The sequence below is a fragment of the Gobio gobio genome, assembly GCF_949357685.1.
Source record: "Gobio gobio genome assembly, chromosome: 15".
Taxonomy (NCBI): Eukaryota; Metazoa; Chordata; class Actinopteri; order Cypriniformes; family Gobionidae; genus Gobio; species Gobio gobio.
Genome location: NC_137108.1, coordinates 28,380,556 through 28,398,211, shown reverse-complemented (window position 1 = coordinate 28,398,211; position 17,656 = coordinate 28,380,556). Strand labels below are relative to the sequence as shown.

The window sequence follows — 17,656 nt, the reverse complement described above, 5'->3', positions numbered from 1 at the left end:
AAAATAGAACCTAATCAAATGAACATGAGTATTTGACATACATTACTATGTTTTGCTATTAAAATTCAGAACAAACCAATTTAAATAGGATGAACTAGACTGCCTAATGCTACATATGGAAGAGAGGAGTGTTTACGACAAAATTATTCACTTGAATGAATCATAATTTCAAATGTTTCAAACTAAAGCCGGGGTTTCATTAAATGGACAATACTTTAGATTTTTCTCCATCTATTATGAACTGATTCATCACCACAAACAAATTAAACTTTCAAATGCTACATGTGAGAGCGAGAGAGAAGCATTTGAAGGAATATTTCACCCATAAATGAAAATGATCCCATGATTTACTCACACTCAAGCCATTCTAAGTGTATATGACTTTCGTCTTTCAGCCAAACACAATTGGAGTTATATTAAAAAAAATATCCTGGTTTTTCCAAGCTTCTGAAGTGAAGCAATGTGTTTTTATAAGAAAAAAAATTCCATATTTATAACTTTATAAACTGTAATCACTAGCTTCTGGTGAGGGTAGTTCCAGTGGAAGCCGACGCATGACGTGTATTGATGAATGTAGAAGCGCAGAGGATAGAGCAAAACAAAAAAACAGTCACAAATTAGAAGTCTAAATGAGAATATTTAAAGAAAAATGGTGGAGGATTTCGATATAAAAGAGGAGTTTGTTGCCCAGGCCTATTTGTTTGAACCGCGAGAGACATCTACTCTCACTTAAGCTTGTGCTACTTCTACATCCTACATCATACGTAGGGTCAGAGGTCACTCTTCCGCCGGACGACTGTTACTGAAAGCAAGCGATTATCGCCTCGCTTCAGAAAGCCTTTATTAACCTCCTGGAGCCGTATGGATTACTTTTATGATGGATGGAAGCGCTTTTTTGGGCTTCAAAATCTCAGTTACTATTCACTCCCATTATAATGCTTAGAAGAGCCGATTGTGTTTGGCTGAAAGAAGAAAGTCATATACACCTAGAATGGCTTGAGGGTGAGTAAAGGATGGGATCATTTTCATTTTTGGGTGAACTAACCTTTTAAGGCAAACTGATTCACTATACGGTCAAATGCTACATTTGATAGAGAGGACGAACAGACTTCCCTATGATTTATATATGAAAAGCTACACTACTTTAATGAAAAGCTGAGCTTATCTCAGGCTTGTTAGTTGCGTTGCTACTTTTAATTTTTTACTCCCCAACACTTAGACTTAGTCTTAGACTGTCAAATATGCCCACCAAACTTTGTTTTGGATCTCGTGCAGCACTTCATACCTATAAGTGGAGGCTCTTCCATATTAATGCCTTGTGTCCGCAGGTGTCTCCTGATGCAGGCCAATCGCTGTACATTCGGGCCCCAGCGTCTGCCCAGCTTGTGCACATGCTGCACGTACGAGACAAAGCGCATCTCCTCTTTAAGCTTACACTCGGGACGCCAGCCCTCTGGCGGAACAACCCGGTACATCCCAAATGCCTCCGCTTGCCCCTGCGCACAGTCCATATAAGCTAGGGGGTCGTGGAACTCGCGTGTGCTGGGATAGAAAACGGGAACCTCCATGACCTCCGCGCTGCGCCGGCCTCGCTCTTTAGGCTCAGCTGTGTTGAGTGGCTCAGTCGTATTAGAAGGATTCCCTTGTTTTAGAGCATTGCTTGTTTTGGGGGTCTCTGATAGTTTGGGGGAGTTGGCTGGTTTCAAAATGTCTCGTGTTGAGGTAGTGGGGCTGTTCTTGGCCAGAACGGTGGCTTTACAGTGCATTTGTTTGGTGAACATGAGCTTCCCCGCCGTGGCCCGTTTGGGCCGCTGCGATCCTGGTCTCACCGGCGTCTCCTGAGCTGCTTTCCTACTTCGCGTCTTCAAGGGAACCACTTGCACTTTGGCCCTCTTAACCTCGACCTCTGCTCCAGTCAGACTAGCCCCGGCTAACTCCAACTGCCTCTTTGACTGTCTCAGTCCGTTTCGTCTGGGTGGGAAAGTGTCCGTCCCACACAGCCTTCCAGCGATTGCTGGTGATAGCACCTGTTTTTGCATCTTGGCGTGGCTGGTTTGGGCTTTTCCTGAGTTGGAGTGCGTGTGGGTGTGGCGTGTGTGTGTGTGAGTGTGTGTGTGCGTGCTCAGGCTGAGCTTGGCCTCTTTGAGCAGTCTGGCTTTGGTGTAAGTCACGTGGCCCTTGGGGTATTTCACAGCTTTGGTCGGGGGAGTACGGAGTTCTCTCGTCTTCCTAGAACTGATAGCGGAGGCTCCCGATGTTCCGTTCACTTTGGGGGGCTGAAGGATGACCAAAAAAAAAAAGACTTAATTTGTCATCATGTCATTTATTTACATTGTACAAAAGTGAATATATATAAATGACATATAATTCAATCAGTAAATGCATTCCCTAGGAAACAAGGAATAATTGTCATTGTTAGATCCACATGCACCTGTTTGAGCTACAGTAAACACAGTGGGTTTGCAGTGCCATGAGTTTGGTGTGGGACTAACTGTTTGCTCTTCTTTAACTGACATAATGTGATTTGAAGGCAGGGCTGAGGCTGTTGTTGTACAGTAGAACGATACATTACTTCCTCAAATTTACTGCATAACAGCAAACTCCAATTATTAATTCTCAGAGGGACCACATTCTTCCACTAGGGGGCTCAGTTGAGCAGTTCTTTCATTCTTTAGGGCGCTCATGCACGCACGTGACCTGGGCCATATACTATGTTCCATCTGCATGTGGTGGGGGAAGGGAGAAGATTAATTTGTCTCAAAAACCAAAGTTCTTGACAGAAACCACAACAGATCTACCAATGGTCCACCACATAGCGAGACAGTTCATGTTTACAAAAATGGGACACAGTCCAGTGTATGTGTTACTTCCACACTCCACTGGTTTTGATTGTGTGTGGAGAGAGCGAGGGGGGTTGGGTGGAGGAGAGATGACATCATGTGTTGCTATAGGCCTGCTGCAGGATAGTAGGGAAGGGTAAAGCTAACCGTATGTTGCCATAGAACGCTCTGGCAGGAGGGGAGGAAATTTTGATGAACACTCACAAATTGGTCTACATAGTCTCTATTATCTCACTGTTCCGAACTGACCAAATTAACAGACAGTAATGACACTGTGAGCACTGGAATATAATGTTGTAATGTATGTGAAGATGGCACACAGTATTTCTTGAAAGTGGAACTATTTTTTTGATTTTCTATTATTCATCATTTACTTACAGTAAAGGTCATTCAGAGATCATTTAAGCATATATTGTGGTGTATAACAGCGACTAATATCAGCATATGAAAATAAATCTTAGCACAATAATAGATTCTCGATTATAAAATCTGGCTATGTAGCTCCTACAAAGAAGCAGGTTTTCAAGGTATAAATACCTTGTAGAGTAGAATCTGTCATAAAATTAATTATATTCAACATTTACCAAAACATTTATACATTACATTTGATGCCCTAACAGCCCATGCTTTTTTTGTTGTTGCTTTTTTTTTCATCACCACAACTTAATTTTCTTGTTATCTTGACATAACAAAACGTTTTCTTAAAGGGGATGTCTAATGCTAAATGAGTTGGACGTATGATGGAGTATTTCTGTTCCAAATACACCCTTTCAGGATTCTAATACGTATGGACCTGTATGATGCCATAAAGGGCAGAATCCCTGTATGGGTACTTCTCCCGGGTGAGCGCGTGCGCACATCAACCAGAGCAAGCGCACGTCCATCAACGAGCTCCGTTCAGGTTACGGAAGCGCTGTCATTTTGTTTTTATACCCCGAAATCAACCATGTTACTAAAGAAGTGTGTTGGTTGTGAGGGAAAGATAACCTTAGTTCAGCTTCCCAAAGAATCCATCGTTAAGGGAACAGTGGATGCAGTTTGTTTTTCCGGAGCAGCAACGGAGTTATGCAAGTGTGTTTTGTTTGTTCCCAGCATTTCGGTGACAAATGTTTTATAAACAAGGCCCAGTTCTACACTGGATTTGCAGATCGTTTGAAACTGAAAGATGGAGCGGTCCCAGCGATAAAAGTTCCCGCTCATGAGTTGAAAGTGAAAGTGAAACTGTATACGCGCCAATTGCGAACAAAACACAGACAGTGTTTTATTTGCAATCGCCGCATAAGTGCATATAATGTAAACAACACGAACATATAGTGTATCAAGAATTATCCAAGGATAATGCCATGATGTATTCCGTGTGTGTTCTTGTGACTCTTTAGCTCCGCCCACTGCACGCCTCCACGAGTTTTCGGGAAATAATCGGTACAGCGTATCTGTCTTTTATAAAAACTATACAACTGAAGATTCTTTGGCGATATGAAGGATGCAATACTACTCAAGGTACTCAAGATTAACATGAGATTGGCAGAAACTGTGTGTGTTATGTACCCTTTAAGATCTCAGTGTGAATGTTATTTTCTCTTGGAAGCTACAACTTTATTGTGGTAGACACTATAGTGGTTTTGAACAAGGGGTCAATTTGTCTTCTAACCAGTTCAAGGGATTGGGACGTCTGGATGATGTTTGACAGATGCTGACTAAAATGGTTTACAGTTAACCAGAGAAATGATAAACAATATTTATTTTTCTCATGTGAATATTAGGTCAAACTTATAGAAAAAGAATATTTAAGTTGAGATCCTGAGACAACAATACAGAAAAATATGTGATCTGAACAAAATAAAACAAAACCAAACAAAAATCCAGCCTTACCTGTTGTTTTTGTTCTTGTACAGCCCTGTTGGGTCGTAGATTGTGTGTTGTGGATGTCCTAGCGGATGCTACAGAGTTCTTCTCCTTCCTATGGACCCGGTCTTTCCCTCTGGCCCTCAAACTCAAGCGTTCCCCAGTAGCTCGCGTCTGCCCGTTAAATACTGGAAAAGGAGAAGAACAAAGCACAGATCTAAAAATTTTTTGTGTATGTATGCATCCTTAATTTCTAAAATTAAAAGAAAACCACAAAAAAGATACCACATATTTATTTTGATGCATTTGTGTGTATTGTATAGGATGCAAGATCTAAATTTTGTTTGTGTATGTATGCATCCTTAATTTCTAAAATTAAAAGAAAACCACAAAAAAGATACCACGTATTTATTTTGATGCATTTGTGTGTATTGTATAGGATGCATTATGGGTGCACAGTGGTTATTATGCACACTGAACTGATTTAACCAGATGGTGAGCTAAACCAGGTGATTTAGTACTGTAGTGGAAAAAAGACCCAGTTTTGAGGCTTTCTGCTGAATGGTCCTGCTGTACCTGACTGCCCTGCGTTCTACTTTCTGTGCGCTTGACTTGTAAATTGCTCATATAAAAGAAGACTGCCAAGCAGCTAACAGAGTCGGCATAGAGGCCTTGTCTAACACATGAGAATTTATGGGATTTTAAAGCTCAAATATTGTAACAGCAAAGCTGCTTATAGCTCTCACACTAACATATATAAATCACTGAAACCCAGTAACACAAATGACTGAATGGCACAAAAAATGCTCACTTTGCCTTGCGTTGACTGTAAGAACAACTTAATATTGGATAAAAACTACTATAACAGATTTTCATTCTTCCTGCGAGCCACCCACATTGAAGTTGGACAAAAGAAGCAAAGTTTTCAAAGTTTTGAGCCATTAGCCATTAGCTAAACAGATGGTGAAGTGAACAGAGAGTCCAATGTTATCAGTAAAACACTAAACAAGTATTGAAATTCTCTTTGGGTCACTTTACTAAATGAAAGATTCTAGAGGGACCAACTTATCATTCAAACAGTTTGGAGCTCGGCCAATGGCGAGCATAAAAGTGTCATATTTAGCGCGTGTTCACATACAATATGTAAGTAGACGTGGTTCTGGTTTGATTATAAAGTATGGATGCTCAATATGACTCCAAATTTCATTAGGAAGCACAGGGAGTTCTCTTTCAAGATAGCCCACATACAGGCATGACACACTGTGCAGAGACTGGATGTAGAGTAGCAGAACAACTTCTGCAAAAACTTGGTCAGTGTTTCACGGATCTCAACATGATGGGACACATATGAGAGGAATAATCGAAAATAAAGACCTGGAAAGCTGTTTCCAGTTTTAGACACAGACAAGGTCCAATCGGACCTCGAAACCCCAGCGAGGTGACGGTTGTATTGGTGTAGTTTGTCAGGAGCCCCTCAGACATGTGTCGAGTATGTGGAGAAGTATTGGGTTACTGAGGTGTCAGATTACACTGCAGATTTTGCTGAGTGGGTAACAGGGTCCGGTTACAAACCCAGAGAAAGAAATGGACCAAGAACTCAAAACACGAGGACGTAGTGGCGTTCAGCACTTTATTAAATGGAATCTCAGCTAAATTCAGATTGGCCTGTTTTATTCTGTTAGCTATAATTAGCAAATCTCAAGAGAAAGAGGAAAATGAGGACAGTGACCAACGGAGTCATTAATAATAGATATCAAAATGTATGTGAAAATAATTACCAATACACAAATATTCATAAAAAATATGTAATATATAGCATAATTGTAGCACAACTTTTCTTTGAACTCTTACATTTATACACTTTTATGAAATATTTATAAATACAATCAAATAAAAAAAATTATGTAAAATATGTTCTACCATTAAAATGTTTTGAGGTCGGTAAGATTATTATTTTTGAGTCTCTTATGCTCATGCTCACCAAGGCTGCATTTATTGATCAAAAAACAGTAAACCGGTAATGGTGTGAAACATTACTACAATTTAAAATAACAGTTTTCTATTTGAATATATTTTCATATGTTATTTATTGCTGTGATGGCAAAGCTGAATTTTCACATGATCCTTCAAAAATCATTATCATATGCTGATTTGTTGCTCGAGAAACATTTCTTATTATAATCAATGTTGAAACCAGTTGTGTTGCTTAATATTTTTGAGGAAACAGATATTTCAGTTTTCTTTGATGACTATAAAGTTTAGATTTAAATTTTAAACTATTTATTCACTATTTAAATTTAGTGCATCCTTGCTTAATTAAAGCATATATTTCTTTAAAAAAATCTTACACCCTTAACTTAACTTAAATTATATTATATTTATTATATTATAATCATGTCTTTTCTTTTTTCATGTGCGCATACTCAGACATTGGTATAGAGCAAATGTAGGCAGTCTGACAGTGAGGGCTGTGTATAGTCACGGCTCATTAACTGTATGGTGTGGAAAGAGGCATGGCCATAACTCACCTCACTGGGGTCCTTAAATGGAACCAAATGTCCAGCCTGTCTGCTACTGGCAGTGCAATAATACACTACACATGCTACACAGTAAAATGGACTGTAAATGGCTATTTTAAGTAAAAATGATTATAAAACGCAAAGCAAGATAAAGTTTATGAGAATAAGTGTGCGTGTTTGTGGTTATTCACACACTTTAACTATCCAATGTATGGAGTGTTTCAGGGGTGTAAGTACCATGACCGTTGGCGATGCATTTGTTGGGTCCTTTGCTCTTGCATGGAGTGGACTGGCAGGAAGCAGGGACATTGCTGGCACAGTCTTCTTCCTCTTCCTCGTCCTCTTCCTCATCTACATCTTCATCATTCTTAGCATTACCAAAGTATGTCATGTTGCTGGGCAACGCAGCAGAGCCTGAACCAATGAAAATGAGGATAAAGACAAAATGAGGGAGTGTCATGCAGAGAGAGAGAGATAGAGAAAGAAAGAGAGAAAGAGAAATACAAAACAGAACAGTAGTAATGGCTACCAGCTGAGATCAAAAGAAAGATTCAATCGCCACATATCTTGCTTTGAAAAAAAAAACAAGGTTATCCTTAAAGTGACAGTTAACCAGAAAATTAAGATTGTTATCATTTAGCTCACGTTGTTTCAAACCTGTATGACTGGCATGGCAAAGAAAATATTTTAAAGAATGTTTTTGTTCACACACTACCGTCCAAAAGTTTGGAGTCAGTAAGATTTTTTGTTAGCTTTTTTTATTTTTATTTAATATTAAACTATTAAAATTAAATTGATCAAAAGTGACAGTATTGTTTTTACATTGTTACAAAAAAATACAAATAATAATGTTCTTTTGAACTTCTATTTATAAAAGATTCTTTAAATTGTATGCATCACTGGGACGTCACTATGTCACCATGTATCATCTCCACAAAAATATTAAGCTGCACAACTGTTCTCAACAGTTCTGTTTTTTACATTTTAAAATATATTAAAATACAAAACAGTTATTTACTAATCAAATAAATGCAGCCTTTATTACTTAAAAATAATTTAAAATATATATTACCGACCCCAAAGTTTTGAACAGCAGGAGATAAGAGCCTAAATCTCTAGTTTGTGTATTCGTGCACTGTGCAAAGCTCCTTATCCTGTTTAACTTCGCTGTCCCAGCACTGTAAGAGAGAGAAGTTAATTGTGACGGTAGAGTGGTCCAGTCCAGTGCTCATCGCGTGTGCTACTGATCCTCACTGAAGAGTTCAGGGCTCACAATAGAGTGCCTGTTCACAAGCTTTATTCCACATTCCCTCAATAGGCATTTATCTGCACCATTGAGTCACTGGGTCCATGGTGCTCGCATGTGCCATAGCATGTGATTGTGTGTGTGTGTGTGTGTGTGTGTGTGTGTGTGTGTGTGTGTGTGTGTGTGTGTGTGTGTGTGTGTGTGTGTGTGTGTGTGTGTGTGTGTGTGTGTGTGTGTGTGTGTGTGTGTGTGTGTGTGTGTGTGTGTGTGTGTGTGTGTGTGTGTGTGTGTGTGTGTGTACATGAGAGAGTGTATATATGCACCCGAGGAGGGGGTGGGGAATGGGGCCAACTGGAGAGAAAGAAATAGAGAGAGGAGAAGTGGCCTGGCTTCATCTGAATCAATCCACTTCTCCAACCACAATAACCAATAGAGTGTTCAATTTATATTGCAACCTGGTCATATCTGCCATTATTTGAGATCAATAGAAATGAACTATGTGAAACCTTATTAGCAACTGGTTATGGACGGCAAGATGTAATATCCAGGTGAAATGAGAGCTGAGCTGAATTGTGAAAGAAAGGATCTCTGGGCCCCCTAGATAACGGAGAAAGGCTCTTTAGGACAGTCCTCCATCATCAAGGGTTTTAATAAGGGCTCCTGGTTATTGTTCACATCTCAAGAGGCAACTGAATGACTCTTCGATTCCTCTCTGATAATGCCTGAGAGTTTTGAAGAGCCATTTCAGAGCGAATATTAAAGGGGTCATATTATGCCCCTTTTCACAATATGGAATATACATCTCTGGTGCCCCCAGAATGTGTCTGTGAAGTTTCAGCTCAAAAACCCCCCAGATCATTTATTAAAACTTGTCAAATTTGCTGCTGCAAATGAGCTGCTGCTCCCCGCCCCCTTCCAGCGACTCCTTTACACAAGCTTCTGATACAATGTCAACAACAAATCGAATCTCACTCAGCCAAAATGTCAGATATAACCAGTTGTGGAGTGCAGCCTTGCATGTTTGAACCGCAGTTAGACACAGATGAGAGACTCAGGAAAATGTTGCAATTTTTAGACTGCACCTGGACGTTTCTGACCGGTTAGTGGATACATTGGAGTTCCATTGATTCAATTCCGTTGATTCAATTCAATGTCAATTGTTGTATAGGTGCTCGTGTGGGAATGTAAAAAAGTCCGTCACCTGACTATACAATGCATAATAATGATGATAATAATGTGCGTTTATGACGCAGACGGTGAGCGTTTTCAGGATAAAACGACATAGCTCTAGTCTCTGTGAATACAGTCAGAGACTATGGTAACTTTAGCCATATTAGCCGTACAGCATTCATTCTAGAACGCTCATTCAGAAAGGAAATTTGCAAACATTCACAGAATATGAAGTGCCAACCTTACTTGTTCTGGATATGAAGTTAGAGCATGAAGAGTTGGTTTTGACCCATCCTTCAGAAACAACTTTTTCGCAAATCCAGCTTGTACTGACCCTCGTTGGTAAAGCAGTAATGTATACAATTATTTGCATATATATATATATAACATTTTACCGACATTCTTCGGCACATTTCCTTCAACAATTTAATTCATCCACAGTGTCCTCAGTGGCTCGGATGCCGGGAGTCTACGGAGACTCGTATGTTTGTTGGTACATCCAACAAAAGAACATTTGTAATGTTTTTGGCGCAGACATTGCAATACTCTAGCTAACTGATACAGCGAGTAAACAGAAATGGCGGTCTCTGTGCTTCTCACTCAGGGGTGTGTCTATGCTAAAAGGGCAGATCATCAACAGTCATGGGTGGGGTTTCCCTACTCTTACGTAGGAGTAGGGAGAAATGTAAAACAACGCGTTATGAGAGATTGATAATGATTGATGGGGATTATAAAAAAAAAAAGTTGTTCATCTCACAATACTACACTACAGTAATACAGCTGATGATTTGATATGATAAGGTATCCAACTCTCACTTTCATTAATTAACATGAATAATGTTGGAATTTGCAGGAAAGAGGTCCATGTTTAGTCCAAGTATCCTATTATTTTTGGAAAGAGTCGGAACATCATTCACTACTCATGTCGTCCTCTGATATTAATTCTTCCTCGAAGCAAAGTGTGACTTTGCTTGAGGATTTTTGTGAACTTGAATATGTTTTTACTTCTGTCCCTTCTGGAGAGGGAGAGAGAGAGAGAGAGAGAGAGAGAGAGAGAGAGAGAGAGAGAGAGAGAGACAGAGAGAGAGAGAGAGAGAGAGAGAGAGAGAGAGAGAGAGAGAGAGAGAGACAGAGAGAGAGAGAGAGAGAGAGAGAGAGAGAGAGAGAGAGAGAGAGAGAGAGAGAGAGAGAGAGAGAGAGAGAGAGAGAGAGAGAGAGAGAGAGAGAGAGAGAGAGAGAGAGAGAGAGAGAGAGAGAGAGAGAGAGAGAGAGAGAGAGAGAGAGAGAGAGAGAGAGAGAGAGAGAGAGAGAGAGAGAGAGAGAGAGAGAGAGAAGAGAGAAAGAAAGAAAGAAAGAAAGAAAGAAAGAAAGAAAGAAAGAAAGAAAGAAAGAAAGAAAGAAAGAAAGAAAGAAAGAAAGAAAGAAAGAAAGAATATGCACATATGTTTTGAATATGCACAATTATTTTCTATCAAGTCATTTCATTGTTTAGTAATAGTTTAAGTAGGAGCTTTTAGAAGCGCTCTCCAAAGTTAAAAAAATAAAAGATTTTAATGCACATTGATAAGCGACATCTGTGCTTCCCCACTCACGAGAAACACCAGCCGCCCCAGCCTTGACTTATTTGACACTACAAGCCCTGGTTATATTTTAAAAATCCATAAACTGCTCCACAATGCCACTCTCACATTTATGTTTGTTCTCAGTTCTAACCCAATAAAGAAAAAAGGTTTGATATGATGACAGGGACGAATGGAGACTGGGAAAAGATGTTCTCATTTACATTCTTTATGTTTGAAAATCCATTAACCCATTTTGCCCTCAGCCAAGAGTCCATGGCAAATCCAATCAGTCTGTTCCCTGTCCTTACACGGTCATATGCGAGAAAGAGGAGAGATGGAGAAGGTCAACCATTTCAAAAGGAGTCTGATAGATGTAAGTGAGTGGGAAGGGAGAGAGAATAACTAAAAAGTATAACTAGAAAGTATTATGTTAACTCAATTTGCGTCCTCTGTGTTTGTTCTGCCAGTAAAGATGAGATGAAAAGTATGACGAAGGACAGCAACAGAATTTATAGCCGTCACAAATCCAGACTGTGGTGATACCATAATTGTTTATAAATGCACAAGTTTACACCAGCCATTTATGCTTAATTGCTTGATTCCTGACCCACAAGGTCATGTAAACACCTTAAACTGCCTTTTTTAATCGGGTAAATGTAAGTGTTCATTTTCATTTCTATTAGATGTCTATTTTTTCTTTTTCTAAAGCTAAACTGGCCTGGAATATTCTGTTTGCTTAACAGATGTTGAGGTCAACAAACATGCTCTTAAAAAACAAAACAAGCAACCTACACGTATAAACCAGCATCTAAATTAGATTTCTAAATAATTCTCCCTATGAACTCGAATAGTATAGCTCCATCCACACTGAATTTCCATTGGACCATAGTTCCACTCCACATGAATATTAAACATGCAACATGGACAAGAAATCCCTCATCTACTTAAACATCTTCAACAAAATGCCATTGTCACCTTTGACTTGCTTCCTGGAATAAGTTTTAAAATTGAATTGAAAATCTACACTAGGAGATCAGCCAAGACACAAACACTGTAAATAACATCAGCACACATGAGAGAGTCACACAAATGTTTGCCAGCAATAACCGAAACTCCCATGTGAGAGGTGAATGCGCGCTGCCCAGAGGCAAAGAATTGTGGAGTCTGTAAACGTTTTAAGAGTTGAGAGAGCGAGAAAATGAAGACTGGCAAAGAGCAGACCCACCTCTTAGACAAAGAAAAGTGAGGAAGTCTTCAGTTTTGGGTTTGCGTCTTGTGAGATGGTTGAGCAGGGTGGCTGGGCTTGGGGGCATGGCCTCCAGCGCTTTCAGCGGAGTGGCATTGGGAGAACAGGGATGAGACTGAGCAAACTTCCTCTGAGCCTGCAGTCTTGGCCTGGTATGAGAAACAGATAATATAAAGGATTAGTTCTTTTAGAAATGAAAAATGACATTATTTACTCATCCCTCCATCCTTTATTTATTCATCATCCAAGTTTGAAGTCTTTTGTTGGTCACTTTTCTCTAAGCAATTACAATGAATGCAGATCCAGCTTTCTTTTTCCCTTTTATGTTACACTAAAGAAAGGGTCATGGGTTTTGAACAAAATTGTAATAAATGATTGAAGTTCAGTTCAAACTCCTTTTTTAAAATATACTTTCATTTGTTGCCTCGTGTTTTATTGAGACTAAAATACTGCAAAGGAGACTGACACAGGCTAGAACGAAATTGGTGAATAAAGGCGTTATTTTTGTTTGTTTTTGCGCACAAAAAGTATTTTCGTCGCTTCATAAAATTAAGGTTGACCCACTGGAGTCACATGGACTATTTTTACTACCTTTCTGGACCTTGATAGTGTTAATTAAATTGCTGTCTATGGAGGTGTCAGAAAGCTCTCGGATATCTTCATTTGTGTTCCGAGGATGAACAAAGGTCTTACGGGTTTGGAACGACATGAGGGTGAGTAATTAATGACAGGATTTTTAGTGTTGGGTGAACTAAGCTTTTAACCATCAAGACATCCATGTTTGACCAGCTACACCAGTTAAGCTGTACTGGTGAACAGTGTGGATCAGCCTAGAATCTAACTTTATACTGTATCTCTTAGGCAATCAAAGTTATAGAAAAGTAAATTTAATTTAAGTGATGCCTTGAGCCATTGTCAAATCTGTTATATTCCCGCCTAGTTCAATCGTCATGATATGTTCATAAATGAAACCACATTTTATCCATGCACTAACTTAGAATGACACAGAACCACAACCTAATGTGCTGGAAATCTCACAGGGAAAAGGCTCAGTAAACTCACCTCTTCCTGACAGGCCCGTCTATTGAGTACTCATGGCTGCAGTCTTTATTCTGAACTGCATGTTGTGTCCTGTCTGACTTACAGCTTCCAGCAAACAGCCCAGCTTTAGTTCCAGAACCATTCAAATGACCATTTGCAAAGGAGCCTGGGAAAGGAGGTGTGTGTGAGACATATGCACATAAATAATAGAGAAAACTATTTCCTCCATCCTATCATTTCTAACATTAGGACATTATTTCTGTTAACAAATGAAAGGGTGTAGCATCCACAACAACTCTTCTGCCTCTGAAATGAAGAGGTTTGAAACTGGATTTTTCCAATCATTCAGTCTGCAGCGAACAAACACAAGTGGACACTCAGACTAAGTGCACACTCAGAAAAAGCTGACAGGAAGTAGGGAAAATTACAGTGTCCTGTTACAATTATCTAAGGTTTCAGTAATGTTAAGCAGCCAAAAATAAACATGTAGTCTATGACCTGAAAATATAGCATTGTTATTGTTATTGTTTGTCCTCTTAAATCATACAACATTGAGAATAATAATAGCAGATCTATTAATATGTATGGGGCCCTATGAAAAACATGAATAAAATAATTCTAGAAATCTTTAGCATTATCTTTAGTGTTAATGCTCCTAAATTATGGAATTCGCTTCCCCTTCCACTTCCACTATATAATCTTTGTCTACCTTCAAGACTCAGCTAAAAACGTATCTATTTAATATGTATTTTGAATAATGTGGCTACATAAGGCCTGTGCTTGTATTGTGAATGTGGGTGTGCAAATGTATTATATAGCACTATGTAAAGCGACCTTGAGGTATGGAAAGGCGCTATATAAATAAAACTTCTTCTTCTTCTAAATAAAGATGTAAGAGTTAGTATTAGTGCATAAGATGTGACATTTACAATGCAATTATCGGGAACAGAACCGCCAACATAATCCAACGAGAACAGACAATGAACTGAAAGAAACAGAGAACCATTCAATGAAACAGGTGTAACTAATAATCAAATCATTGAAAAAACAAACTGAAACACAGGAAACTGAATTAAACGTTTCAGTTTGTGTCCATGGCCAGGAAGGAGTCAGCGGTAGGAGGAGCAAGGGCAGAAGCCCCAGCAGGAATCCCAGAACAAAAACCCAAGGCGAAGTTGAGGGAGAGCGGAGCCATGGTGGAGACCTGGCTAGTGAAACCAGGGGAATGACCAACTGACATGAGGTTGATGGCGATGGAGACTCAGTTGGAGCTGAAGAGCCTATGAGACCAGGCCAGGTTCAGGAGACCACACAGAGCCATGAGGACGAGTAGCTGAGGTGAACCCAGGTGTGTCTGTGTGCCCAAGTACTGAGGTAAAGACGAAAGGAAGGAGGAGCACAGCGGAGCCAAAGGGTTGGGAGGAATGAGTCAATGACGAAGGCCCGTAAGTCCATGGTGATGGCAGAGCGACGACTGACCATGGCAAAGCCGGAGGGATGAGGAAGCCCGGTGGAGCCATATGGATGATGGTCCCAGGAGCTATTGTGGAGCCGACAGGTCGACGGGCCGAGGTGGAGTGGTGGGTTTATAGGTTCTAGGCAGAGTAAACAGGTTGACAGTCCACAACGCACCGGGCAGGCAACATAGGCCTGGAAAGGGCTGAAGGACTGGGCCGTGCAAACAGGGGGTTAATAAATGGCCTTACTGGCTGATACAGGGCAGGCAGACTTCTCAGGAATGGCCCTTTAGGCCTACTCAGAACAGGCAGACATCTCAGGTACGGCTTCCTTGGCCGATGCGGAACAGGCAGAATTCTCAGGAAAAGCTCTCTAGACTTGGAACAGGCAGAGGAGGTGGGAGTGGGAGGCAGGGCGGGAACATCAAAGACAACAATAGCACAGTGCTGGGGGACGAAACAGGCTCTGTGCAGGGCGACGAAACAGGCATTGTGCTCCCTTCATTCTCCTCAAACAATATAAGGGGTGTTGAGTTCAGCGCACGTACATCCGCCATCGAAGGGACAGGCCTCCATTCCATCCCCTTGTATTCCACCAACATATACACAGGCACAGAAGTTGTTGCCGGCTCACACACCTGGTCAGATTTTTTTGTCAGGTTTGGGTTCCGGGATGATCATTGGCTCAGGCATTACCTCTGGCGCTGGCATCGTGGCGGGGTGCCTGCTGGTTTGGTGGCTGTGGATGCAGCGGGTGCATTGTGCACGCAGGTGCGCTGGATCCTCTTTTCTTAGTAGCACCCTTTAGGATCCCTTTTGAAGTAGCACCCAATAAAGGAATTCCTGGATGTTCCACATTTTGGTTGCAGCAGGAACGATGGAAAAAAGGAGCAGGATCTATGTGCAGCAGATTTTAATAACTCAATAACAATACACCGGTATCTAGGCAATCACAAAGAACTGGAACAGAACAACCACATAGACAATAATGAACAAAGGGTAACTGAAACTGAGGGTTATATACATATACAGAGAAACACTAGAGACTAAATTATATAATTAACTAGAAACAGGTGTAACACACAAGGCCAAACCAAACATAGTGGAAACAGAAGAACGAAGACAAAGGAAACTGAACTGGGAACAGTGCAAAACTAACAGAATAACAACTCAAATAACGAATAACCATGGCAACACACTCAGAGTAATCAAACAAGCAAGTAACCTATAGAACCTGAGAAAAGAATCATGCACAAAAACATGAACATAACCATAACAGTGTTTTATATTATTTAAATGTTTATATCACCGGCCACTTTATTAGGTACACATGTTCAACTGCTTATTAACACAAGAAATATCTAATCAGTCAATTACATGGCAGCAACTCAATGCATTTGGGCATACACCCATGGTCAAGAGGATCTGCTGAAGTTCAAACTGAGCATCAGAATGGGAAAGAAAAGAGAGAAAAAGTCACAACCAAGCATAGCATGGTTGTTGGTGCCAGACAAGCTGATCTGAGTATTTCAGAAACTGCTGATCTACTGGGATTTTCATGCACAACCATCTCTAGGGTTTACAGAGAAAATATCCAGTGAGCGGCAGTTCTGTGGGCGAAAATGCCTTGTTGATGCCAGTCAGAGGTCAGAGGGCAATGGCCAGACTGGTTCGAGCTGATAGAAAGGCAACTTCTTTTCCTCTTCGAGCACTGGGTGTGGGGTTATATTCTTGGCCACATAGTACCAACTGAGCATCGTTTAAATGCCACAGCCTACCTGAGTATTGTTGCTGACCATGTCCATTGTTTTATGACCCATCTTCTGATAGCTTTTTCCAACAGGATAAAGGGCCACATCACAAAGCTCAAATCATCTCAAACTGGTTTCTTGAACATGACAATGAGTTCATTATACTCAAATAGTAACCAGATCGCAATCTAATAGAGCACCTTTGGGATGTGGTGGAACAGAAGATTCGCATCATGGATGTGCAGCCGACAAATCTGCAGCAGATGTGTGATGCTTTCATGTCAATATCAATTTGGACCAAACTCTCTGAGGAATGTTTCCAGCATCTTGTTGAATCTATGCCATGAAGAATTAAAGCAGTTCTGAAGGCAAAAGTACCTAAAAAAGTGGCCGGTGAGAGTATGCTAATTTACATTTTACTTATTTGCGAAAGTATATTATTTCATTACACCTAAAAATCGTGAATACAAGTGTTGTCTGTGTTTGATTATTTTCCAGGGAAGTAAACAATTTATATCAGTGAAGTTAATTCTTGTCAGAAGAATCTTGCAGAATGCAGTTACTGACCGCACAGGGTAACGTCACGCATTCAAATTTTTTGAATTCTGAAGGATGCCTTTTAATTACAGACAATGCGCAAGACTCTCTGAAATGCAATGCAATGCTTTTGATAACAAGTCAGTTCCAAAGGAATCCTTAAGTGTTACTGAAAGCATATAAAGCGGTGAGCTCGTGAGGTGTTCTGTTCATGCCCTTGACATTCTCTGCGAGATGATGCACTGCACCATACACAGCCAGGCAGGTCACTGAGTTCACCCCATTAGAGCGCAGTGATTTGAGAGTAGTGAGAGCGCTTTGCAGCCACGGCACATGAAACCCATACAGAGAGGGCATTATTCAGGGCATAATTTACTTTGCTCACACATTTTCAGTGTAATCATGGCATAACAATAATATTCCTAATGGAGCATTGAGAGGC

At 40.3% G+C, this 17,656-nt stretch overlaps 1 protein-coding gene across 2 annotated transcripts in view; it reads right to left on the bottom strand.

Moving 5' to 3' along the window:
- The window catches only part of jarid2a (jumonji and AT-rich interaction domain containing 2a), a 41,158-nt gene that overhangs the window by 9,188 nt on the left and 14,314 nt on the right, over positions 1-17,656 (bottom strand). Inside the window, exons 3-7 of one of the 2 annotated variants that reach the window (XM_079836512.1) lie at positions 13,491-13,635; positions 12,408-12,577; positions 7,442-7,618; positions 4,713-4,873; positions 1,286-2,276 (exon numbers count right to left, since the gene is read on the bottom strand). In XM_079836512.1, the coding sequence (XP_079692638.1) occupies positions 1,286-2,276; positions 4,713-4,873; positions 7,442-7,618; positions 12,408-12,577; positions 13,491-13,635 (1,644 nt within the window). Of the gene's footprint in view, positions 1-1,285; positions 2,277-4,712; positions 4,874-7,441; positions 8,335-12,407; positions 12,578-13,490; positions 13,636-17,656 lie in introns of those variants that run through there. The other variant, XM_079836513.1, reaches the window with a different exon arrangement.